General features: G+C 43.0%; 1 protein-coding gene across 4 annotated transcripts in view; it reads left to right on the top strand.

Moving 5' to 3' along the window:
• Nucleotides 1–26,129, top strand: part of NRG2 (neuregulin 2) — a 144,260-nt gene that overhangs the window by 97,401 nt on the left and 20,730 nt on the right. For 2 of the 4 annotated variants that reach the window (XM_079983545.1, XM_079983548.1), the window contains exons 4-6: nt 2,887–3,007; nt 16,024–16,082; nt 24,168–24,191. In XM_079983545.1, the coding sequence (XP_079839671.1) occupies nt 2,887–3,007; nt 16,024–16,082; nt 24,168–24,191 (204 nt within the window). Of the gene's footprint in view, nt 1–2,886; nt 3,008–15,682; nt 15,760–16,023; nt 16,083–24,167; nt 24,192–26,129 lie in introns of all 4 variants that reach the window. The other 2 variants (XM_079983547.1, XM_079983546.1) reach the window with 2 other exon arrangements.

The raw sequence follows: 26,129 nt of genomic DNA, 5'->3' as shown, positions 1-26,129 counted from the left end.
TATTTGCCTTTCTCAGCCCCTTTTACTGTCTTAACTGCACCTCAGTAGTTTTGGGGAAGCTGGATCTTACCACAGATCTCTGGTTTTAGCTTTGCCATGCGTTCTTTAACCTACTTCCTTTGGCAACTTCCATCATCTTATTTATGTTCAGTGTATATTGAAATATACAGTCCATCATTTTTCCTCAGTCACCTTTAAGTCTTTTATGGCTTATTGCCTGCCAGAGAGTACATCATATGGGACCACTTTTAACCTCAACCATGCCAGATGTATCTCCATTTATAACTTCATAAACTAAAACATACATTCTGGTTGACTCCTCAACATTTCATTGGAATGTTAAAAATTCTAATTATCCATCTTTATCTCCTTATTTGAATAAGAAAGTCTTGGATGGTTCTGTTGTCTATTTTTCCTGATGCTGTCCAGAAGATGCATCCTTTTGTAGCAATAGTTTTAAGCTACAAGGATAATACTGGGATCTCCATTTCTCAACCACTCCTTAAATGTTTCTTCTACTCAATCACACAAATGGCTTAACACTCACAAAACTGCTTCAGATATCACATGCCCGGCAAGGATTCTTCTCCAGTTCTAACATATGTAGCTAACTTTACCATTATCTTCCACTCTGCTAATGGGGGTAACTTGCTTCTTCTTCTTTTTTTACTGCTTTCTTACCTTAATTTCCCTAGGAGCAATGAATGCACCCCAAATCTTATCTATTTCAGAATCTAAATTAGTTGTAATAGAATAAAAGTGTAAGTACCCCTCCCCCCAGATGCTTTCTTTTAAATATTTTATAATTTATTTTGCTTTTACATCTCTCCGGGCCTGTTCTTTGCAGCTTCCACAGAGCCTTCGCCAAAAAGGATTTGATCATTAGTTAAGTGTCCACACAGGGGTATTTACTACTTATATCTCTTGACATCCAAGTGGTTACTTTACTTGGCAAATGGTCTTTAGATGCTGTAGCACCCAGTGACTAAACAATGAACATTGTTTAAACTGCCTGCACAAGAGTAGTCTGTTGGCATTTATGGTACTCCTCTAAAGGGACGATTTGAGGACTGCACTTTTAAACTCTTTTTCAGCTAAAACATTTTTATTTATGGAAGTAAAATCTGTTTTATCCCTTCTTTGCATTTTTAAAGATAGCCTCTCCTCTGCACCATAGCAAGGAACAAGCAAATAGAGCCAACACAATAATTCAAAGAAGGAAAATGTAAAGAAAAAATCCCTTCATATATATATATATAAAATAATAAAAAACTTATAATTGTATAATTGTTTCAACACATTTTCATCATCATTTTCCCAAACCCCTAAACCCAAGTGAATAAATTCTGTAAGGAGAGGGAAATATGTTTCATTTATTAGTGAAAGTATTTTCTTTCTTTAAGATAGAAAAAATGATGTAATTATACACATGTTTTCATAAAGATTGTTTTAGATGTATTGTTTTCCAGGAGTGTTTTTAAAAACAGTGCAAAATGAAGTTGGATATCAAGCTTTTTGCCATTTTTTTAATGAATGCATATGCATGTCAGTAATGTAAAGATGAAAAAGTTGTGAATTAACTAAGAAAATGGAAGTTGAGGCAAACTGCATGTCGTACAGAAGAGCAATAAAGGAATTGAACAATTAAAAAATCACACCTATTAATCCTGCCCTGCTTGCATATTTCTTCTTGTGTCCTGCATCAGATGGTGCCCCCAAACAAATATCATTCATACATACATACCTATACATGATTTTTGTCTACAAAATGAAGTTACAGTGACAGGAATTATTGCCAACTCTGAATCTGAAGTAAGAAGCTGGAGTCTTTTGGAACTCCTGGAAGGCATTTCATGACTTTGCATAACTGCACCCAGGTGTCATGGTGGGTCTAAAAGGACTTCACACAGAGCACACCTGAGTGACTAAGTGACACTTTGACTTCAGCCTGTCATGGGCGACAATACAACTTATGTACACTATCATTATTGTAGTGTTATCTGGAATATGTTTTTTAGTTTATTCCCTCTCTTGGAATGGGGTAGAATGAACAGTGTAACAGGATGGTATAATTGTCTGCGAAGGGTGGATGTTACTGTTGGGGCTTAGTGATCAAATTCTTGCATTGTGTTCTTTCACCTCCACACAACGACTACTGCCTCCCAACCCATATATTTTTAAGAGTGTGAGTCTGTGGCTGCTGTGTGAAACATGCTGCACCCCTTTGTATTTATCACTCAGTTTCTTGAATACCCTACAAGCAAAGTAGCTGCAGAGATGAGGGAATTAGACATGCCTGATCAAAACATTCATGAAAAGCTATGGACACTCAGCTTGCTTCTCTGGGGCAGCAGTGGTCTCCAGGGCTCTCCAGATGTTGTTGGATACCAGCTCCCATCATCCCCAACCAACATGGCCATTGGTCCGGGATGGCACCTACCCAGGGCAATATAACCCTTCTTGAGACTCCCTGGGGAGAGTATGGTAGTGTCGGATAGTGCCATCACAGGGACAGAGCCTTCTTAGTGTTGGCTTTCTCACTGTGGAATACTCTCCACAGAGAGGCTCAACAGGTTCCTACTTTGATTCCATTTTGTCACCAGGTGAACAGCCTCCATCGTGATATTATTTTATTCTGCTCTTTTAGATTTTGCTGGTTTTAATCTTCTGTTCGTATGTTTGAACTGTGTAATTGGTTGCTGTTACAATGTAAGCAGTCCAGTGGTTTAAAGATGGAGTAGAAATCTCCACAACAAATAAAGTCATAACTGTGCGACCACAGGACATGGGTGGCTCTTTTAAAACATTTCATTCTCACAGCCACTTAGCCCAAGAAGTACAAATGGAAAAACGAGCATTTAATGTGTGTGTGTTTTCTTCCCCCAGTCACTACAACTCTCTCCTCTGGGCCTGGACACACTAGACAATGCAATGAAACAGTCAAGTCCTATTGCGTCAACGGTGGCGTGTGCTACTACATTGAGGGCATAAATCAGCTGTCCTGCAGGTAAGTGAACAGATTTCTTTTTTCCTACACAAAAGAACCCTTGGAATCCAAGAGGGTAAGTGCTCTGTGCAAAAGGACAAGGTGTGACATTGCCTGATGGTCCCTTGGCAATGACTAAGAAGAGGAGCAGGCTTAGCTAAAGGCTGTGTCTGTGGCGCCAGGCCATTTCCCCCATTATCCTCAGTGTCTTATGCAGCACTATAACAAAAGTGCACCTATGCTGGATGTAAAAGCAGCATCTCTCTCTCTCTCTCCCCACTCCCTTCTTTCTCTGTCTGCTGTCTTCCAGATTCAGGTAGGTAGCCGTGTTGGTCTGACGCAGTTGGAATAAAATAAATTTAAAAAATTGTCCAATAGCACCTTTTAGACCAGCTAAGTTTGTTCTGGTATAAGCTTTCGTGTGCATGCTTATACCAGAACAAACTTAGATGGTCTGTAAGGTGCTGCTGGACAATTTTTAATTTTTTAATTTTTTTTTTATTTTGACTGCTGTCTTCCAGTTTCTTCCAGGGAAGGATCATCCATTCCACTTTTCTTCGCAATTTAGAATCAATATTTCATGGTGCAGTTTGGCAATTTTAGAGTGTGAACTTAATTGCTTTAACCCAGCAAACCCCCCCCCCCCTTTAGATGGGTATATTTACTTTAAAATGGGATTAGCAACCCCTACTGGGTTTGGGGTCCCTCCTGCTCATCCTGCCGCCTGGGGCCCTGGAATTCTGCCCCAACACCTCAGACACTGTCATGAAGACACTGTCATCTTCCAGGGTAAAAAGCCTGGATATTACCGGTAATAGGCCAGTGTCTACCATTATGCCAAAGATGCCATCAGTCAGCAAAAAGGGATGCATTTCATACTTTTCCATTTCTTGTGGTCCAAAGTGAAATAAATCATCATTTAGTAAAACCAGAGCTTCATTTTCTGGGTGCAGAGAGTGAAAATCACATAATTTAGAGGGCTATATGAGAAGAAATTATAGATACAGTATTTGCCTATAAATGACTACTTGCTGTAAGGCAAGTAGGAACTGGAAACTGGGAATTTTGTGTGGCTTCTAAAGGTTGCCTAATATAGACCTTATCACAGGAAAGGAATGTTTTTTTCATTGCTAGTTTCCAATGGTAATGGGTCTATATTACACAACCAACATCATGGGTATTCTGAAGAGAAGGTTTGTTGAGAGAAAGGACTGTGGAGATTGCGGTTGCAATCCTATGCACACTTTCCCAGGTATAAGCCTCACAGAATACAGTGTGACTGTACTTCCAAGCAAACATGCGTAGAATTGCCCTGTGAGCCACCTGGAAAAGCTGACAGGTTACAGTCCTTTGGCAGGACATTAATCAGGATGGTTGTTTCTGCTTGTTGTACCGGGATGGAAAAGTTTTCCCTCAGTTACTGGGATGGTCACCTCCAAACTTTGCCTCCATTCATGTTTGTGGCATTCTCCATTTCCGTAACAGACAAGACAATTCCACATGCCTTTTCAACATGTCAAGAAATCCTTTTGGTTATCTAAGCCCATTCCATCTCACTACCATGAAGAAGAGTTTGGATTTGATATCCCGCCTTTCACTCCCTTTAAGGAGTCTCAAAGCGGCTAACATTCTCCTTTCCCTTCCTCCCCCACAACAAACACTCTGTGAGGTGAGTGGGGCTGAGAGACTTCAGAGAAGTGTGACTGGCCCAAGGTCACCCAGCAGCTGCATGTGGAGGGGCGGAGATGCGGACCCGGTTCCCCAGATTACGAGACTACTGCTCCTAACCACTACACCACACTGGCTCTCTACCATGAAGCAGTGCCGATGCAGTTGTAGGCGGTTCTGCCAGCTTTAAGTATAAATATATGTAATTACAGTATGCAAAATCTAGATGCCACAACTGCCCATGCAAACTACGGAACTGGGTGCTGGTAATATTCTGTATAGACCTGAAAACCATTGCTTTGTGGCAGAGCTGGTGCTATCATGAGGTATAGCTAAATTGGTAGAGCATGAGACTCTTAATCTCAAGGTTGTGACTTTGACCCCTGTGCTGGCCAAAAGATTCCTGCTTTGCAGGGTTTGGACTAGAAGACCCTTGTCGTCCCTTCCAACACTACAATTCTATGATTCTAAACAGGTGCAAATATTTAGTTGACTAGTCAGCTTGCTATAGCTTCCTCACCACCTTGAAAAACTAAGCCTACACAGTCCTTCCTTGCCTTTTGGTTTGGAGGGAGAAGAAGAAGAAGGGTCTGAGCAGTTGTTGGAGGAGAGAGGAAGAAAATAAGGCAGGTAACTAGGGTTCCCATACGTCTGGAATTTCCTGGGCATAACCGGAAGCAGTGTCCAGGCAGAAATTGCCAAAAATGTCTGGTAAAATCCGGACATATGGCAAGCCATGTCAGCAGTGTCGTTTTTGCCAATATTCCCAAAAAACAGCTCAGGAAGCTCAACAACTTTTCACTTACTGAAATATGGCAACCCTACTAACTGCATCGCTGTTCTATCATTCTCCTGTTTGCTTCCTGGTTTGCCTGAGAGAGAGTCTTTTGGGGTTCCTCTCAATTTGGGGAGACTGTGCTCATTTGTGATCCAGTCAAAAGGTGTTTGTCTTTGCTTCAGTTGGGACAGAGAAGGAAGCTGGATTAATTTCTGTGCTGGTGTACGTGGGGAAGGCTCTTTGCATGAGGATTGGGCTGAAGTAGTAAAACAAAATAAGGTAGAGCAAAATATTTTGGGGACCAGGAATGAACGTGTGTAGTGTGTGCAGGAGAGAGAAAACTTGTAACACTACAGCATTTTTAATCAGATGTCTATTTTTGGAATCCTGCTCTCTTACTCCGTTTATATATCTTACAGAAGGCAAAGAAATGCTAGGTATTTTTATTTTTATTATTATTGTATCTTAAGATACATTTCTTTCTGGGAATTAGTAATTTGGGGATTTTCCCTAAGTACACAGTTCAGAAATTTTGGGATTCAGTCTCTTTACTTTAGTTTTGTGTTCCTTTTTGTTGTTTGCAGTTGGTACTAGGTAGTTGTGCTCAGCTCAGCTCAGCTCTGGAAGAAGATTATCCTTGGCTCTGATAACATTTTCAACTCTATTTGACTCCCTGCTTGTGGAATTACTATTATTTTTATTACACATTTTTATCTCATCTTTCCTCCAAGGAGCTCAGTGCAGCTTACAAGGTTCTTCCCCTTTCCCCATTTTATGCTCACAGAAGCTGTAGGCATTAGGTTAGGCTGGGGGGGAAATAAGCTTCATGGCTGAGGTTTGAACCTTGGTCTCTCCCCATCCCTAGTCCTTTGGGAAGAGGAGGCAGGTGACATAGTAACGTAGATGATGATGTTTGCTCTCCCTATTGATCTGAAACAAAGTTATTTCTTCAAAGCCACCTCTGGGCACATTCACTAACCAATCTTTGCAAATTGCTAAATTCTTTGCCACAATGTTCACCTCATGGCAGGAAGAGCTATAACTCAGCTTTAACCAAGCTATTGACTGTCTGGCTCCGAAGCGCCCTCTCCGATTGCATGGAGCCCGGACAGCCCCGTGGTTCTCCCCGGAGCTGAGGGTGATGAAACAATCGTTGAGACGGCTAGAGCGCCGGTGGCGGAAAACTCATTCTGAATCAGACCGGACACGGGTTAGAGCTCAATGTCGAGCCTACCAAGTGGCAATGGCGACGGCGAAGAGGGCCTTCTTCGCCGCCTCCATTGCATCTGCAGAAAACAGCAGCAGGAGACTTTTTCAGGTGGTTCGCAGTTTATCGGAACCACCTGTACCACCGGGGCCTGGTAGGGACCCCAAGATCTCCTGCAATGCTTTTGCAAAGTTTTTTGCAGATAAAATCGCTCAGATTCAGAAGGAAGTAGACTCCACCGTGGGAGCAGGGCCGGGGCGGGAGAGTGCTAGAGTTCTGTCTGGTCCTGTTATATGGGATCAATTCCAATCTGTTACCTCCGAGGATGTGGACAGGCTGCTTGGACGAGTGAAACCGACCACCTGTCTTCTGGATCCTTGCCCATCCTGGCTGATAAAAGCGAGCCGGGAAGGGCTGGGCGATGGGCTTTGCGGGGTGGTGAATGCTTCCCTCTGTGAGGGAGCCTTCCCAGACCCGCTGAAAGAGGCGGTCATTAAACCGCTTCTTAAAAAAACATCTTTAGACCCGGCCAATTTGGCCAACTATCGCCCAGTCTCAAATCTTCCATTCTTGGGCAAGGTGATTGAGCGGGTGGTTGCTGAACAACTCCAAGCACGCCTGGAGGAAACGGACCATTTGGATCCCTTCCAATCGGGATTCAGGCCTCACCATGGGACTGAAACTGCCTTGGTCGCGCTGGTTGATGATCTCCGGCGGGCTAGGGACAAAGGTGAGAGCTGTTTCCTAGTTCTGCTGGATCTCTCAGCGGCCTTTGACACCATCGACCATAACATCCTTCTGGACCATCTAGAGGGGCTGGGAGCTGGGGGCACTGTTATACAGTGGTTCCGCTCCTTCCTCCTGGGCCGTGTTCAGAAAGTGGTGGTGGGGGATGAGTGTTCAGACCCTTGGGCCCTCACTTGTGGGGTACCTCAGGGTTCCGTCCTCTCCCCCATGCTTTTTAACATCTATATGAAGCCGCTGGGAGAGATCATCAGGGGGTTTGGACTGGGTGTTCATCAGTATGCAGATGACACCCAGCTCTACCTCTCCTTTAAATCAGAACCAGTGAAGGCGGTGAAGGTCCTGTGTGAGTGCCTGGAGGTGGTTGGAGGTTGGATGGCGGCTAACAGATTGAGGTTGAATCCTGACAAGACAGAAGTACTGTTTTTGGGGGACAGGAGGCGGGCAGGTGTGGAGGATTCCCTGGTCCTGAATGGGGTAACTGTGCCCCTGAAGGACCAGGTGCGCAGCCTGGGAGTCATTTTGGACTCACAGCTGTCCATGGAGGCGCAGGTTAATTCTGTGTCCAGGGCAGCTGTCTACCAGCTCCATCTGGTACGCAGGCTAAGACCCTACCTCCCCGCGGACTGTCTCGCCAGAGTGGTGCATGCTCTGGTTATCTCACGCTTGGACTACTGCAACGCGCTCTACGTGGGGCTACCTTTGAAGGTGACCCGGAAACTGCAATTAATCCAGAATGCGGCAGCTAGACTGGTGACTGGGAGTGGCCGCCGGGACCACATAACACCGGTTCTGAGAGATCTGCACTGGCTCCCAGTACGTTTCCGAGCATGATTCAAAGTGTTGGTGCTGACCTTTAAAGCCCTAAACGGCCTCGGTCCTGTATACCTGAAGGAGCATCTCCACCCCCATCGTTCAGCCCGGACACTGAGATCCAGCGCCGAGGGCCTTCTGGCGGTTCCCTCATTGCGAGAAGTGAGGCTACAGGGAACCAGGCAGAGGGCCTTCTCGGTAGTGGCGCCCGACCTGTGGAACGCCCTCCCATCAGATGTCAAAGAGATAAAGAATTACCTGACATTCAGAAGACATCTTAAGGCAGCCCTGTTCAGGGAAGTTTTTAATATGTAATGCTGTATTGTTTTTAACACTGATTGGGAGCCGCCCAGAGTGGCTGGGGAAACTCAGCCAGATGGGCGGGGTATAAATAATAAATTATTATTATTATTATTATTATTACTAAATACAGACACTTGCTCTGCAAGCAGTGTGACCCAGTGTCCCCATTTTAGGCAGAATTTTCTGTAGATGTGCTACGGCTAAGCAGAGAAGGCTTTTCTTATATATTTTCCTCTTTCTACTCTCATTTGTCTCTCAGCGTAACTTTATGCATTTCCTGCAACTTCCTCTATTCTCCTTTCACGCTTAAGTTCTACATTACTCTTTCCCTCTCCTCTTATCCCACTTGCCAGTTTCTTTCATCCTTCCTGTTACTTTCTTCCTCTATCATCATCATCATCACCACCACCACCCTTCTATCTCCCTTTCTAATTTCCTTCAGCACTTCCTCTCCCTAGCAAGCTGTGGTACTGAGGCCCAACTGAAAGTGGTCCAAGGCTTGCAGCAAAGTTGGGCATTACTTGGGGAAAATGGCCTCATAGGTCAAAGTAGGGTCTCTACTTTGGTCTTCAGGGTTGAGGTTCACCGCCGATCAAATGAACAAACATCATTGTAGGCATTAAAAAACTGAAAGGCCTTTTTAGCTCTGCAGAAAATGATCCCCAAAGACACAGAGTACTTCCACATCATCCCTACTGTGGCATACCCACCAGCCTATCATTAAAAAGATAATAGAAGTGTTTCCTATACTCAGGCAGTCACAATGAAGGCCCATACAGCTCCTGCAGAGCCCCGGGTCTTTGCCTGCATGGTTTGATTTCACACCATGGAGTAGGCAAGGGATGATGTTTCACCTGATGTCCACCACCCACCTGTCAACGTGGCTCACAGTGATTGTGGGAGATCAGGGTCCAGCTCACTAGCCAGATCCAATTTCCCACCCTTGGCCTTCTCATTAACATTACATTTTCTTGCGCTCTCTCTCCCTCTCTCTTAACTTAATTTGGATTTATAGACATTATTACCTAGTAGGAGTGGCCTAGTCTGTTTCACTGCCTGAAATGAAATGGGAAGACGCAGCAGCATTCACTGAATGATCCCAAATTAGTTGGGAACACTGAATAAATCAGGAATCAAGAAACATAAATAAATCAGGAGATATTGCCCTCACTTTGACTTTTTGTTTTTGGTGATATCATCATGAGGCTGACTGTGTTGTGTTGTGATGCCACCCTAATCATTGCATGATTCCTGATTGGCTGGGATTTGCCATGTGATCCAGGAAGGTTGTATAAGCAGAAGGGATAAGTGATGTCAAAGCAAAAGTATCTGGTAGAAAACAAGACACTGACTAGGACTGGAAGAAAAGGAGAATATTTTCACAATCAGCATTTTTTTGGGGGGTACTTCTATCCCTGTCCTCCAGAACCCATATTTCTGGCCTAAAATTTGAAACAGAATAATATTTATCACAATTTTACTCCATATACCCATGGATTTTTAGCAGAGATTGCCAAAAGAGAGAATTTCTGACAGGATATTTTAGCCAAACAGACTTCTTGCTGAAATACGTTTGATTTTCTTCCAATGTGTATCAGCTGTTTGGTGAAACAATTGTTGCAGACGTGCTGACTGATGGCAAAGTAGCTTTCTTCATACTAACTGGGCACCTGAAATACAAGATAGGATTGAGGTATGAAGCTGGCTTTCTCCCTGAGACAAGAATATATGAAGAAAGATAAGAGTTCTGTGACACTGAATGGACATGGATCCCATTACTTGGTTGGCTTTCACTGAATAACTGTAGCTCATCTTTCATGGATGGTTCTTGGCCACTGTTTGAGGAATGAATGTTGATCTCTTTCCTTGCCCATCCCCCTACTACATCCTTCCCTTTTTTGCTTCCTGTCCATAGCTATTGCTATAGTATCTATTATAAAATTTGGAAAAATCCTGAAAAATAATAACTTCAATATTTTCTGTTTATGATGTAAGAGAAATAAAATATTAGAACGTTTGGAATTGGATCGTAGAAGATAGAGTTTGGGGATAGCTGCTGTTGCTTAGAGGCTGAGACTGCTTTGGGGTTGAGCTCCCTGCCTGTTAGCTGCTTAACTTACATAAAATAGACAACTGTTACAAAAACACCATAAGTCTCTATTGCTGTATTACCCAAAGTAAGCTACCAATGCAGCTGTAGACATGCCTACTCCTGCTGTTGGTCCCACTGGGTTCAATGGGGCTTACTCCAAGGTAAGTGGGTATAAGATTGCAGCCTAAGTGGCTTTCTAAAACTCAAACTCCCCACCAGTTGGAGACAGAAACTTGGAAACACCCAAATATCCCATTTGCTGTTTCTCTAAAATTAAGGAAGAATATTGCTCCACAAATAGATTTGTGGGAAAGGCATAAAACATGACTGGCTTTAATAAAAACTAACATTCCATCCATCCAAGTATCTTTATTGTTGTTGTTGTTGTTGTTGTTGTTGTTGTTGTTGTTAATTTGACTTACCAACTATCTGAATGCCCACCTTCCATTATGCTAATTTCCCTCTATGGAGCAGTTGGCTGCCTGGGGGTGGGGTGTCGCTGATGAGTTGTCAATAGCCTCACATCATGCTGCCATGGATTTCCTTGTAGGCCACAGGCAACAACTTGGATTTTGAACGACCTGGGATACTCTCAAAGTAAAATTGCCATCAAACTTCCTTCTAAAACAAAATTCAAAATTAATTTCATTAATTTTTTTTTGAACAAAAATAATTTCAGTTTTCAAATGTCTCTTAGCAGGTTCCATATATCTCTCCTGTCTGGATTTCCCCTAAAGAGACAAAACAGCCAAGGAATTAAAAACAAAGGCACTCAGTTGCAGCAATGCAGACACAGCATTATTTCGTAATCTGATTCCCCCAATCTGACACAACCATAATCAGAAACAGGGCAAAATTACTGTAGATAATTTACAGAACAACAACAAAGCAAAAAAAGCAAAGGGAAGAGAAAAAGACATACTCCGCAACCATCCCAGAATTAAGGAAGCCATCCCAGCTTCTGATAGGAACCCGGAATGTCTTGTTTTTTGGTCCTGCTCTCTGGGGTGAGTCAGCTGGCTTGCACCAGTGCCGGACCAAAAGATGCTCATTTTTAGGTTCCACACTCCCACATGATTCACCTGTCTCCCACAGGATCTCGGGACCAAAAAACAAGCGTCCTGATTTTTCTCAGTGGGATGTTGGAGGGTATGGAAAGAGAGGTTGTGTCCCAAGGTGCTTATAGGAAAAACAAATGTTTTGGGGGTGAGTGAGAAGCAAGGGTAACCAAAGGACCAAGAATAGCGAGAAATGGAAGAAGTGAATAAATGAGATGCATATGAGCAAGTGATATCTGTTTTGGCTTTGTTTCATTGGAGGATGAGGTCTGAGGCAGTAAACCAAGTGCCTCGAAGAAGATGTAGATTTTTTAAGAAGAATCTGAAGGAGGGATGAGTAAAAAATCTTGTGATTCCTCCGATCCTCAAGAGTCTTGTCCTCCTGATCATGTATATAGTCAAGTTTCAACTGTTGGCTTTACATCACCCTTTTCTCCCTTGGTCTTGCTCTCCAAATTGCTCCGATCAGTCGCCAGGACACTGGGGAATGGACTACAGGTATATAACATCTGGGATTGTATGCCTGCACTGATTCTGGTGAATAGGTTCTCACTTCCCATTTCTCACATACTGTCACAGTTGCTTTGTCTAGGGATGCAAGATGAACTTTATGTCTTGAAAATGAAGCTGTTAATTTAGTTCAGGGAGCCCTTAACGTGCATTTGAGATTTCTTACAGCTAGAATAATATAAGAGAACCTCCTTCCTTATAACAGTAACCAAAGATCAGTTTTTTAAAGCCAAATTCTATTGTTTCACTGAGTGACAGCACAGGGCTTCTCTGCCAGTATGGATTGTGACTGGAACTTGAATATGCACTAAATTTTGCATGCAATTAGATAAAAAATAGAGTTTTGCTCCTTCCAGGTTATCCTTTGCCCAGATCCTTTATTATGCAGATCAGAGACTTCTGTATTTCCTACACAATCTAAATAATAACCTTTAAAAAACTAGTTTGTACACAAATGATCAAAACAAATGGGAATATGAGAAAATTATTCAGGAATCTTCAGCAATATTTGACTTTATATATTAATTGGTTTAAGAAAGGAGAAATTAATTTGGACCAAAAGCATAATGGCTAACAACATAATTCCTCACTTGATGAAGGAAATATTTGCAGAGATGTTTTTTCTAAATGTGATGCCAATGCCTTTTTAAAATATTTGCTTCTCCCACTGCTGCTTCTTCCCCAGATTGTGTTAATGGGGACTATAGCTTGGTTTCTCCAGGTGGAAATAAATTCAAAGCTAGAGTTTATGTTTGTCTCTGATTGGAATTAACTTTACCAATATGAACCTGGGGAAAACAGTATGAGGGAGCAACATCTGAATCAGGAAAGTCCATGCAAGACCCAGACTTATGCCCAGATGCAGTGGTGGGTTGCATGAGGGAAAATAAGTTGAGTTTGACTCCTGGCAAGGCAGAGCCTCTGAGGGTGAGTGGTTACCGTGCCTCAGATATAGGCCAGCTGCCTACCCTGGATGGGGTTGGATTCCTCTGAAGGAGCAGCTGTGTAATTGGGCAACTCTGTTGTTAGGAACACCTTCCACTAGAAGTGCAGAAGCAGTGACTGTTCTTCTGATGGGATGGCTTGATCACAGTAGTTCAAACATTGGTAATTTCAAGATTGAATTGTTATGATGCACTATGTGTGGGGCATCTCTTGTGGTCAGTACGGAAGCTGCAGTTTGTGCAGAATGCTGTAGCTCAATTACTGACAGGAGTAAGATCTGGCCAGGAGCAGTGGTGTCAAAACAGGGGGCAGGGTGCTTCACCCCGGGTGCCATGTCTGGGGGGGGTGACAAGAAGGCACCCCGCGGGGGCTCGCGTGAACAGCCATCGAGCTGCTGCAGCTGCATGTGGAGGATCCTCTGTTCGTGGCTGCAGCTGCGAGCAGAGGATCCCAGCGCAGTCAGCAAACCTCTATGTACAGTGCATGTGCGGTGTCGTGTGCATGCACTGTATGTAGCGACGCCACACATGTGCTGTACATCGCGGTTTGCCACTGGCGCCGCTCGAGCGCCATACAGACAGTGGTGGGATCCCTCCATCGTCGCTATAGCCGCATGTAGAGGATCCTCCGTTCGTGACTGCAGCTGCGAGCAGAGGATCCCAGCACCGGCCGTATGGCACTGGAGCAGCGCCACCAGCAAACCGCTGTGTACAGCGCATGTGCGGCATTGCTATGTACGGTGCATGCGTCGTATGTAACGATGCCTGTCATGCACCCTATGTAGCGACGCCTGCCCCGGGTGTCACAACGCCTTTGTTCGCCCCTGGCCAGGAGATTACATCTGTGCTCAAAGATCTGCACTGGCTGCTGATTTGCTAGGAGCCAAAGATCATGGTCTTACATGTGGTATATAAAGCCCTTAATAGCTTGGGACCAGTTTACTTGAAGCATGGCTTTGCCCCCTGTGTGCCTCACTCAGATCTATGAAACTTGGACTCTTGCAAATACTGCACCTTACAATGTTTGCTCTACATCTGTAGGACCTTCCCACCTTCATTATGCTGTTGTAGACAGCTGCTAAAACCCATTTGTTTTGGCAAGTCTATTTGGACATGTAAATGAGCTACGAATACCTGTTTTAAAGTTTTGCTAATTTTTATTTTTATATTGATAATTGTTTTATTCTCTTCTATGGTACACCACTTGAGGATTCTTTAATAAAGCAGCCAGCTTGTAAATTATTCTAAATAAAAAGAAATATGGGATGGCTTACTACAGTGTAAACACTCTCTGAAAGGCAGAGAAAGACACACGATCATCCTGTGTGCTATGAACTGTTACATCCAAACAGTACAGAAATGACAACTATTGCGTAGAAAGTGACTTCAGTCCCTTTCCCCCCTCGCGGAACTACAATTCCAATGGTCAATCCCTCTTCCCAGGGAATTCTGGGAATTGTGAGTGGAAAGGGGGTTTCTTTACAACTCTCAGCAGCCTTAACACACTACACTTCCCAGGATTCTCTGGGGGAAGCTGCGACTGTTTAAAGTGGTATGATTTCGCTTTAAATGTATAGTGAAGATGGAGCCTTAGAAGTAAATCCAGCATGATTTTTCCGGGCATTCTGGGTTTAAAAGAACCGGGTACATGCAGCTTTGCCCACTAGGTGAACTGGTGATGTTAGCTTCGTTCCTTTCCAGTGCTTGTCCAAGGATTGCCTTTTCAGTTATTCCAGAGCTATGCATTGCAATCCTGTGCATATTTACTTAGAAGTAAATCTTCCTAATTTCAATGGGACAGCTCCCTAGATAGAATGCACAGGAGGTATTCCCCTCCGACCATGTTGTAAGAGCATTCTCCTCCTCATTTGCTCACTTTGGGTGATGACCTTTTGTTTTGCTAGATAGTGTCTTTTTGAAGAGATGCCTTTAGGTTTGTTTTCCTTGTCGGCATAACTTATTTTCACTTACTTATACTTTCCATAGCCAGCTAATTGTATTGACAGGTTGAAATTAGCATCAAACAATCTGAACAAGATACTGACAGTCCCAGAGATCATGACTGTATCACACATAAGGAAGAATGATGAAAAATTGGGAACAGCACCCCAACACCACTTCTTGCCCCAATACAACACATTTAGAAATTGGGGGGGGGGGTATTCAAATCCCTAGGCATGGACTAGTGGGCCTTCTCTTTTTTCCTCAGGGCTGAAACCAGTTGCCCCCAAGGAGGCCTGTGCAGGGCTGGGGGTAGCTGGGTACACTTGCCCCAGGCTTCGGAGGGCTGAACTGTCCGGACACCCCCACCCGGGGCCTGCCAGGCTTACGCTGTCCCACCCTGGGCTTCAGACAAGCTCTAGCCTGCATATAAATTAGAAGAATAAAGCCTTCAGAAAGCACGGGGAGGGAAAAGGAGCTCGGTAGCCCCCATTTGACACGGCAAAGATTAGATCAAGGTGCCTTACATTAGATGCTTTCATTTTTTTTAATTCATCGCTGTGCACTTTTATTTCTAACCCTAGCCTCAAGGATGATGCCAGCCTTGTTCTGTGATTTGTCCCCTTTTCCTCCTCCAGATGTCCAAATGGATTCTTCGGACAGAGATGTTTGGAGAAACAGCCTTTGCGATTGTACATGCCAGATCCTAAGCAAAGTATGTTTGAAGAAAAAAATTGCACCATACTACTTATAATCTCCTGGGTACAGCGCTGGATTTAGAATGGCATAGTGAGGGTGTTCTTTTGAGTTAAGATCTGGGTTAAGGTTTAGGCTTGCAGGTAAGGGACCAAACCCAGGCACATGAGAGGAGAAATCTCGAAAGGGAGCTGATTTGGCAGCAGAAAGAGCCTCGTTTCAGTCTGTTTGGATGTCATGCTATCTTGTTTCTCTCTCTTTCTGGTTTTCTTTCTTTTGTTAGGTGTCCGAACGAATTCACAGGGGACCAGTGTCAGAACTTCGCTATGGCCAGCTTCTCCAGTATGTCTCTTTCCACTTCTCTCTTTCTCTGTTTTATCATAACACACTGTGTGACACCTTTAAAGCAGCTCTTTTCTGAATAGGAACCTTCACTTTCCTGCTTTGTGCTTCAGTTGTTATGGCTCCTGATTCTAATCTGAACAGAACTCACCACTGATGTATAGTTCAGGCAAAATCTAAATGCAGCAAGGAATGAGGCTGTGTACGCATTGTCATTTATTCTGGCTCCAGCGTGCTCCTGAATCTGTGCACAGGCAATATTACCCACAATGTAGAGCTATCCTGTAGCTGGTTGAGAAATAATTCTGTTTGATGCATTTGGTCTCAACACAGCTTAAATCTGAAAGCAAAACTTAAGCCACATTCACTTCACATTTCAGCTGAGGTGTCTGTATTTGTGAGAGCAGTTGCGCATGTGTGTGCTTCATGAATAGTAATTTGGGGAAAATTTACCGGGGCTGGGAAAGCAAAACAGGTTAATGAGCATTGAGTGAATACATCCCTACCTCACCTCTCATGTGTACAACAAAATGCAAAAGCAACTTGAAACACAGTAGGAAGGAAGCAACTGCAGCACGTTTTAAGATGCTAATGTGTACATAGCCTGAATCCAGTTAATCTGTGAGCTGCCCTGAAAGTGTCCAGCCTGCAAGGAGTTGTTCATTGTGTCACAAAGCATAATGCAAGGGGATCGTTTTTCTTGTCCTCAGAGCTATAACAATTTGGCAGTTAGATGAAGATTGCACCTAACTCTGAACTTTAAAAACAAGTCCAGTTTTATTCTAAGGGCACTCCATGATGGCAACAGAGGAAGTGGCTGCAGCTAAAAAGACATGGAGAGAACCAGAATTCTCTGCTGTCATCAAATGACCCTATAATGTGTCAGTGTTGCCGATCTGAGGACTATATGATGCCATTTTGTATCAAGACAATGACACTATTAGTGACCCGAACTGTAGCCATACCTGTGTTGATCCATCTGTTGCCAAATGCCTGGCAGCTAGTGTAAATCCCTTGTGCCAACATGGGGACCCTGCAGCTCAGCAGTGGCGTAGCGTGGGTTGTCAGCACCCGGGGCAAGGCAAGTAATTTGCGCCCCCTAACCCATGGATTTACGCCCCCTAACCCGTGGATTTGCGCCCCCTAACCCTAACCCCCAGATGTTGCGCCCGGTGCGGCCGGCCCCCCCTGCACCCCCCACACTACGCCACTGCAGCTCAGTACCACTGAGCAGCGATCCACAGAACCAGGACATCAAACAAATGATGCTTAAGAACAGTGTTGCTCTTACTTTTAAGAACTTAGGATAGGAATTCTGGCCATGTAAGTCCTACACTCTCTCATAAAGAGTTTTCAATAATCTGAGCCTTACGAGGTTTTGTAAACTATAAACTAAAACAAACAAACAAACACAAAACCCAATAAAATAGTTTTAAAGTTCCCACAGAATACTTGCACTCGTGCAAGTAAACATGAGTCTAAACATATGCATGTTTAGTTGGTACAGTAGTCATATGCAGAACTATTTTTTTCTAAATTCCGCGGCAGTTTAGTTCAATGGGGGAGCATCTGCTTTGCATGGAAAAGGCTCCGGGTTCAGTCTTTGGCATTCCTAGGTAGGGCTGGGAAACCCTCCCCCCCTCTGAAAACCCTGGGGGCCCTGCTACTGCCACTCACGGCAGACAAACCTGATGGATCCAGGGTCTAACCCTGTGCACAATCTCAGTCCAGGAAGTCTGGGAAGGTTTTAAATGAAAAATTAGGAGAATATTTTTTCTCTTACTTGGCCAGCCCAGAAGGAAAAGTGGAAGCTTTGGAAAAATCAACTTTTTTAAAAGAGGAAAATGAAAGATCCCTAAATGAGAGGGAGCCCTATTTAAATGAACAATTGCCCTCACCAGAACCACTAGACTCTCAGTTGTGAGTGAAACTGGGGGGGGGGGGGATTAAGATTTTGTCCCCTTTCAAGTTACAGACAGGAGTAGCATTCCATTTATTTATTTGTTTTGTAATGCAAAGCTAAAGAGGAGTTTGCTGAAATGCAGGAGCAATGGTAAAAGTAACATTTCCATAGCAGTTTCTTTCATACAGCAATTTATAGAACACTGTTAGAGGTTTTCTAATATTATACAGGATGCAGGAAAATAAAATTTCTGGATTATGTGAGAGGAAACATAAATCCAAAATATTACTTGAAGGGGGGAAAGAATGAACCTTGATTGTTCTCTAAACCTTGGACAACCATTTCATTTAATGATTGTTTTATGAAACTGCTTTGCAATCTTTGTTTCAACACGAAGCCTCGGCTTACGGAACTGTAGCTCAAGGAAAGCATTAGTTAACAGTTACTTCAAAATATTTTTAAGAGGCAATCTAGTGCAACATCTTTCTAGAAGTGTTCAGTACAAGTGTAAATCAGAACATAATAAAAGGAGCAAGCAGGTAAAATAAAAAGCCTCTTTCCTGCAAATATCAGTTAACATAGACTATAATGAGACCTCAGGTAGGTTTAATAGACCTGGGGGTGGAGAATCTTATGAAGAAAAGGAGGGCCATATTTGAGTTTCCTTAGACCACAATCTGACTAGTTTACACACCTACCTAGAGAAGGCTAGGACTTCATTCCATAAAACAATTCATTTTAGGACACTCTTGTTTTCATCAGAGAAATGTTGGAGGGTATGCATTTAGCTATCACATATCTTCTGTGTAACAGTGACCAAGCCTTTCTGTATTTTTATCATGGCCCACGTAGTGCAAAGAAGAGCCAGAAGATGCTATCTTTAGGCATGCATGGTCTAGAGAGGGGGGTGGGTTCTTTAAAATCATATTGTGGGAAACCTGGGCTCGAAAGAGGGCTTTTGCATTCCAGCCATGTACCTCCAAATGCTTCCTTGTTAAAATTCAAAAATCACAATTTCCTTATGGTTGCCCCCAGAGGTGCTTTGAGGTGCCTCAGTTTCTCAGATTAAGCAAACAGCTGCTTCTCTAGCACTGCAGTGTGTGTGTTAGGTTAAAAGGTGTCAAATACAGAGGCTGATCAGTGCAGTAGATTAAAAATAGGGCTCTTTGTTGGAAAGATCTGTTAACAATATAAAATACAAGAAGACATTCCTAATAAATTATCTAACCCATAGAGGTAGGGCCCAAACCTTGATAGATTCAGAGTTTAAGGTCAAATAAGGACATAAGAAGCAAATGGCCAGCTGCCATACCTTTAAAGCATATTTAATCAGAAAACAGCAAGAGCAGACTAGAAATTATCTCCAGCAGCAAAATCTCCAAAGAAGCCAATAGAATCTGTAAATGATTTTCCCACTGCTGGTCTAACCAGTTCCCCTCCAGTGTGTTTGTAGGCAAATTGGGCAGCGATCAGCTAAGCAGCAGGGGAAGTGGTAGTTATCATCAGGTAGACCGTGTCCTCCCTAAAAGAGGGCACGTGTTGCAGTGAGACCTGGAGACCGACCTCCTGTGATGTAGCTGGGTAAGATTGGATAGCCACAACACCCGATTGGTAGGTCCCTTGATGTTGGGTTTAATCTGGCCAATGGGGCGCAGTCCAAACAGATCAAGGGACCTATATATACCCATGCACGTGACCCAGAGCTTCCTCTTTCAGCTCGTGCATTTGGAACACCAGCCCACCTCTCCCTACTTTTAGGGGATTTTTTGCGATTGACCTCGATATGCCGTCATGTGTCGTCTGTCATTGGGACAGGGGCATAGCAGGAATTTTCCCCACTTGGCTGTTGCCATTTGGGTTTCGCCTGCCGCATAGCAAATCATCACAACTTGTAAGGTTGCAGATAGGCACTGGTTCAGGTGATAGGGATGGGAGAACAGTCTTGCCATTCTTATGTGAAGGGTATTCTGTTACAGGAATCCAGGGACTCAACTGGTTTGGTCAACCCCTGAGAGGGGGTTGTGCCCGTACCTGAGTCCAGGGGAGCATCTGGAGGGTGAACATAGTCTGTTCCTGGCTTTTCACCTTCCCAGGTGTTTACCCTTGGCTGACCTATGCTGGTGCCCTGGGTCAGTGCTACCTGCAAGGGTGCAGGGAGCTAGTTGAACCAGAGCCTATGCAACCACTCACTTTCTGTAATCAATAAAGTTGTGGCCTAAATTCTGCCAAAAACCAAAACTAAAATTTGAGTCAAATGTGTCTTTATTTAGGGGGAAGGTATCTGGGTCTGAACACGCAAAAGCAAACACCTTACTCTTCATGAGTGAAGCTCCTGTACAAATAGCAAGGTGCTCCTGGGTGACTGCGCCCTGAGAATGGAGGTCTTCCACATGAGTGTCATCTGTTAAGTGCTAAGAAAGATGACTGGGGCTGAGAAAAGAAGATAATGTGAAGGATAAGTTTTAGTGAGCAGAATAACTGAGTTTGTACAATGCATTCAATAGTTACGTGGCAGACACCTTTCCAGCGTATGGGTGAGTTTGTAAGCAGTTTAAATTTTCTTTTAATCTGAAGAGGGGTTGATTCCATAATTTATTTATATTTTGAAAAAAGAAATTCACAGAGTTATGTAACCCCTCTGAAGGAAGGTGACAAAATTTAACTTCAGCAATAGCTGTAATTTGTTGAAAGCATTTCACACACATTGCCTGAGTAATTTTTACATCAAACCTATATATGGTAGGCCATTTTATTATTAGTCCTGTATGATCCCTCTTTTATTATTGACTTCAGAGTTGTCAAATAGGCCAGAAAGTGTATCAGGCATACCATCCAGTCTGTTATTGTTAAAATGAAGGGGAGGGTATTAAAGCCGAGAAAGAACAGCTTGCAGCAGTGCTGGCTTTTATCATAGATGGAAAATGGAGTGAATCTGTGGCAGAGATCTGAAAACAAAAACCAGCAGAAATTACTTGAGGAAGGGAACCAAGTCACCATATGGATTTCTTTGCGAGAATTTAGTGTATCAAAAGCAATGTCAAATCTTAAAGATAGGCAATGGAGACATATATGACTTGAGTAAAGTAATCTTGCTCTCACATGCACATAGCATCTTTCCCCCCTCTTCCACCACGAAGTAGCAGCTGCAGCAGCCGCCCCTCCCTCCTCCCCTATCTTGACTGTGTCCTGGTAGGTGAGTCAGGGGTTTCCCTTCCACACCGTTCTTCTCATAGGCAGCTGGCTCACTGATTCTTATAACATTACTATTATATTATTATACATTAATACAGATCCATTTTGTAAATTGCCAAGGACATTGTTTCACAGGCAAAAATAAAAAGGTCCCTGCCTCCAAGGAACTCTAGGCTCTAAAGGATCCTCTCAAGTTTCCAGTGTTTGTCATTCTAATGGAAATGTTCCAGACAGGGATGGAGCTGTGATGCTCTTCCTTTGAGGATGCCCTACAAGAGAGGTTTCCTCTTTCCCCAAGCTGTATCCCAGTGCCTTGTAGTATTGGCTCCCTGTTGAAGAATGGTGTAACTCACTTGTTTGGTTTTTCTGCAGTCTGAATGTATCCTCAGACCATATTTTTCAAACTTTGAGTTAGGGTCAAACCTTCTTGAATTGGGATTCTTTTTTCTTTCTTAAAAACCCCCAAACAGCAGCAGTTTTGTGAAGAGGGTCTGGGCTTCCTCAAACTCAGACCTCCAGATGTTTTGCGTCCCTGACCACTGGTCCTGCTAGCTAGAGATCATGGGAATTGTAGGCCAAAAACATCTGGGGGGCAGAGTTTGAGGAAGCCTGGAACCGTTAACCACTCCTGCACATGCCAAAAGTACAAATCATTATTCCTCCATTACCCACCCAACCTCATGACTGTTGTTAATTTTTAAAAGAAGGAGAACCCCCAGTATGGGACTCAAATATTTGCTTAACATCCCTATCACTTCTGGTTTCATACTTAGATTTTTGTATTTGCTTTTAAGGTTGTTTAAAAAAAAATCATTATTCATCTCCCTGCACTTTAAAACTTGGGAAGTTCCCTGTGGCCAGTTATCAGAGAAGACATGGAATGGTTAAAAGACCCTGATCAGCCAAAAAGAAGAGGAAAACATCAGATATCAATAAGCATCCCAGGAGTTATATGCAAATAGCCTTGGTCACAATCTGTAGAAGCCTGAAGGGAGATGGCTGGTGCTCAGGATGCTGCTGAGATTTTAGCTTACCTAAAGGCAGGAGCTTGCTTGTGGTGGCCCCATCTTAATTGATATGATTACCAAGTGTACACCTTGGGGCTTCAACAAAATGGCCAGCATTTACTCTCTCTGTCCCCTTGCCCCAGGTTTTCCTTAACATTCAAACTGAAGAAGAGTTCTGGAGAACTCAAAAGTTTGCCCACTGTGATTATTGGATTTGCTAATCAGCTGAAATTACTGTACAGTGGTACCTCGGGTTAAGTACTTAATTCGTTCCAGAGGTCCGTTCTTAACCTGAAACTGTTCTTAACCTGAAGCACCACTTTAGCTAATGGGGCCTCCAGCTACCGCCGCGCAGCTGGAGCACGATTTCTGTTCTCATCCTGAAGCAAAGTTCTTAACCTGAGGTACTATTTCTGGGTTAGCAGAGTCTGTAACCTGAAGCGTATGTAACCCGAGGTACCACTGTATATGATTTTATGTCTCCTGTGTGCTGGGGTGTCAATGCAGTCTTATTGGCCACTAACAGAATGCAAGTTTAAAAAAACAAGTCTTCAGTCAGGAATAGGACGGGGAATAAAATGGATTCAGTTTGCATTTAAAGTGTTTATCAAATTTGCCCTTTCCAAAACATTGTAGGAACCGAAACACAGCCATCCATCAAAATTCTCATTTATATTAAATATGCTATGCAGTTCTCCAACCAAACAACATTCACAAATATGCGTACATATTTGTGAACAAAGTGTACATAAACGTTATATTTGTGAAAAGAACATACAAAAGGTGCATCAATTTAGATAAAATTGCTTGGAAAAATTTGTACATTAGTCAAAACTGCATGTTAAAATGTGTTTATGGGGGGTGCACTAAAATGCTGAAGAATTTTCAAACCTTAAAGAAAATCACAAATTGCAGCAGAAATGTGGAAATACGAATTTAAGATTGGAAAAATGAAAAATTGAGAGAACTGAGATTGATAGATTCTTCCATCCCTCGTCGGGAACATTGAATCTGTACTTTCATATCCTCTACTTTCTTTTCCTTTCTCCATTTTCTGTATAGGTTGAGTTATTATGCACAAATAATATTATACTTTTTATTCTTTCCTTAGGGCAATAATTATATTTCTGGGCATAATTAATTGCCCTTTTTCATTTCTCCTGTTGTGTGGATAATGCAAACTGCTATCCCAAACCATTAATGTTTATAAGAGATAACACTATTTCTTAAATGATTCTTGGTGTTCATAAATGATTTCTTAATTTAGTGCAGACTGTGGAAAATGCCTTACAGCTTGATCTTAACCACATTCACTTGGAAGTAAATTGATTTCAAGAGGACTTACTTTGAAGTAAATGCGTTTAAGATTCAGCTGAAAATGTCTTGCATAAATTTCATTTCGATGCAGATGTAATGGTATGTCCTGTTATGCTTCAGTCCTTCAGAAGTTGTTCATTTAAGCTGCAGTCCTGTACATGCTTACCTGAGCGGAAGTCACATTGAACTCAATGGGACTTACTTTTGAGTAGACATGCATAGGATTGTATTGTTACTGCTATATATTGTCATAGGCATGTATGGCAGTAAAAAAGGGTTTTATACATGTGCAAATCTACTACCTCAATGTTGCAACAATAGTGAGAAGGAAAGATCTCTTTAGCAAGAATACACCTATACTTAAATAAAAGTATATGTGATAAATGCCTATTCTAAAATCAAATTCCAGGTGCCAATAGACATGCTTGCTTTTGAAAAAGCCCTTATTAATTACCATTGCAGATCTAGCTAGGCATTCTTTTATATGGAATGTTTTAAAAATAAACTGGTGGTGACAGTTCTGTCTGCTTTGATGCTTCTCTTGTGATTTTGAAAGCTGATGTATTTTATGTTTTTTTTTAAGTATTTTAAAATATTTGGTAATCTCTCCTACCAACCTGTTTCTCTTTTCTCCTTTCCTTCTCTGTTCTCTTTCTGCACTGGCAGAGCACCTTGGATTAGAATTAAAGGGTATGGACTCAACCATTCATTTGTTAACCAGATACCATTACGAGCCGCTGACAGTCTTTCATATTGTATTTTGATAGCTTCAGTGGGATGGTTTTAAAAATCAGCTGTTCTGTTCATTGTTCTGGCACAAATTGGGCCAAACATAATACCTAAAATTACACTAAATGAATTAAATCCTAAATAATCTGCATGGGTTTATTGCAGCACTTTTCCCACTCGCCTTAGTGGGAAACGTGTCTACCTCAGGTGACATTAGTGGGCTGCAGAGACTGGTCTTTGTCACTTTTCACTTCCGTGCTGCATTATGTTTGAATGTAAACTGAAAAATTGATCGTGTCATTCTGGAAAACCATTGGCTTGTATAGTGGGAGCAGTGGACAAACATTCCTGTAAGGAAAAGGTTGGTGTGAAAGAAATTAGGAAGTTGCAGCAATTCTACAAAGCTACCCTGGCTCTGAAAAAATAAACATGGAAAAGTCTATTTTTATTTTCCCCTCTGCCTCACTCCATTATATTCCATGTTCGTTTGGAAGGAATCAATTTAAAATGATAGAGCTAGGTAGGTCAGGAGGAACTCTTTGTTGCTGAACTACAATTCCCACCGAAGATGGCCAGTGGCCAGGGATTATGGAAGTTGTAGTTCGACAACATCTGGAGGACCAAAGGATCCCCATCTCTGAGGGAGGCATATGTTGAAATGTAAGGCCCCATAGCAGCCCGGTCCTATTTCACCAACACTAGTGCTAGGTTTAGATGAAACCTACAGCTGTTCTGAATATGACACAAAATAAGATGAAACCAACAGCTGTTCTGAATATGACACAAAATAAGTAAAAACTTGAGGTGGTAGGTTTCTGGGTTGTACCACTTCCAATTTCAAGTAGAGGGTATATTTAGCCTTTAAAAAATACACAATTCACTGCATATACTGGATTTAAGGCCAAACTACATGTTTAAGAAGGGATGCGGGTGGCGCTGTGGGTTAAACCACAAAGCCTAGGACTTGCTGATCAGAAGGTCAGCGGTTCGAATCCCCGCTACAGGGTGAGCTCCCGTTGCTCGGTCCCAGCTCCTCCCAACCGAGCAGTTCGAAAGCACATCAAAGTGCAAGTAGATAAATAGGTACCGTTCCGGCGGGAAGGTAAACTGCGTTTCCGTGCGCTGCTCTGGTTCGCCAGAAGCGGCTTAGTCATGCCGGCCACATGACCCGGAAGCTGTACGCTGGCTCCCTCAGCCAATAAAGCGATATGAGCGCCGCAACCCCAGAGTCATCCACGACTGGACCTAATGGTCAGGGGTCCCTTTACCTTTACCTTACATGTTTAAGAGAGATTTATGAAGGGCTCTTCTAACATACATTTTCTGCTGGTTGTGTGTAGTAGCAGGCCAGGAAGGATTGGGTTCAAACAGTGGCACTGGGGAAGAGAATAGCCAACTTTTTTTGTCTCTGAACAGTTTTTGTCATCTAAATTGCTGCCAGGTCCTCTTTGCTGAGGAGAAAATACAGATAAAATACACTTTGGGTCTTAACGCCTTAGACAGAAAGTGATGCTGAACCTTTCTCTCCAGTATGCTAGTTTCCTATGTGGAAGGAGAATTTTGTATAGGGAAACATCCAAAAATCTCCCCCATCTCCAAGTGGTACATGCCAGAATTCTATCACCCCTGCCCACCATAGGAGTGGCCTTCACAGAGCGCATGATGGAATAGTGTGAAAGCACTTACGGGACATGCCCTTTAAAGGTTGAGTGTTCCATGTTAATGAGAACTGCACATGCAACTGGAAAATCAGGATTCCCAGCTGTACATGCATAGAGACCCTTTCTCACTAATGCTTGATGCTGGGTTGTCACTGCTGGGTGTGTTTTGCCTATGTGTGGTGGCATTCATTGAATGCAAGAGGGGCTAGTTTGAAACCCACCCACCTTTCCCCTCCGC

Source organism: Podarcis cretensis, assembly GCF_951804945.1.
Source record: "Podarcis cretensis genome assembly, chromosome: 7".
Taxonomy (NCBI): Eukaryota; Metazoa; Chordata; class Lepidosauria; order Squamata; family Lacertidae; genus Podarcis; species Podarcis cretensis.
This window is presented reverse-complemented; position numbering and strand designations above follow the sequence as displayed.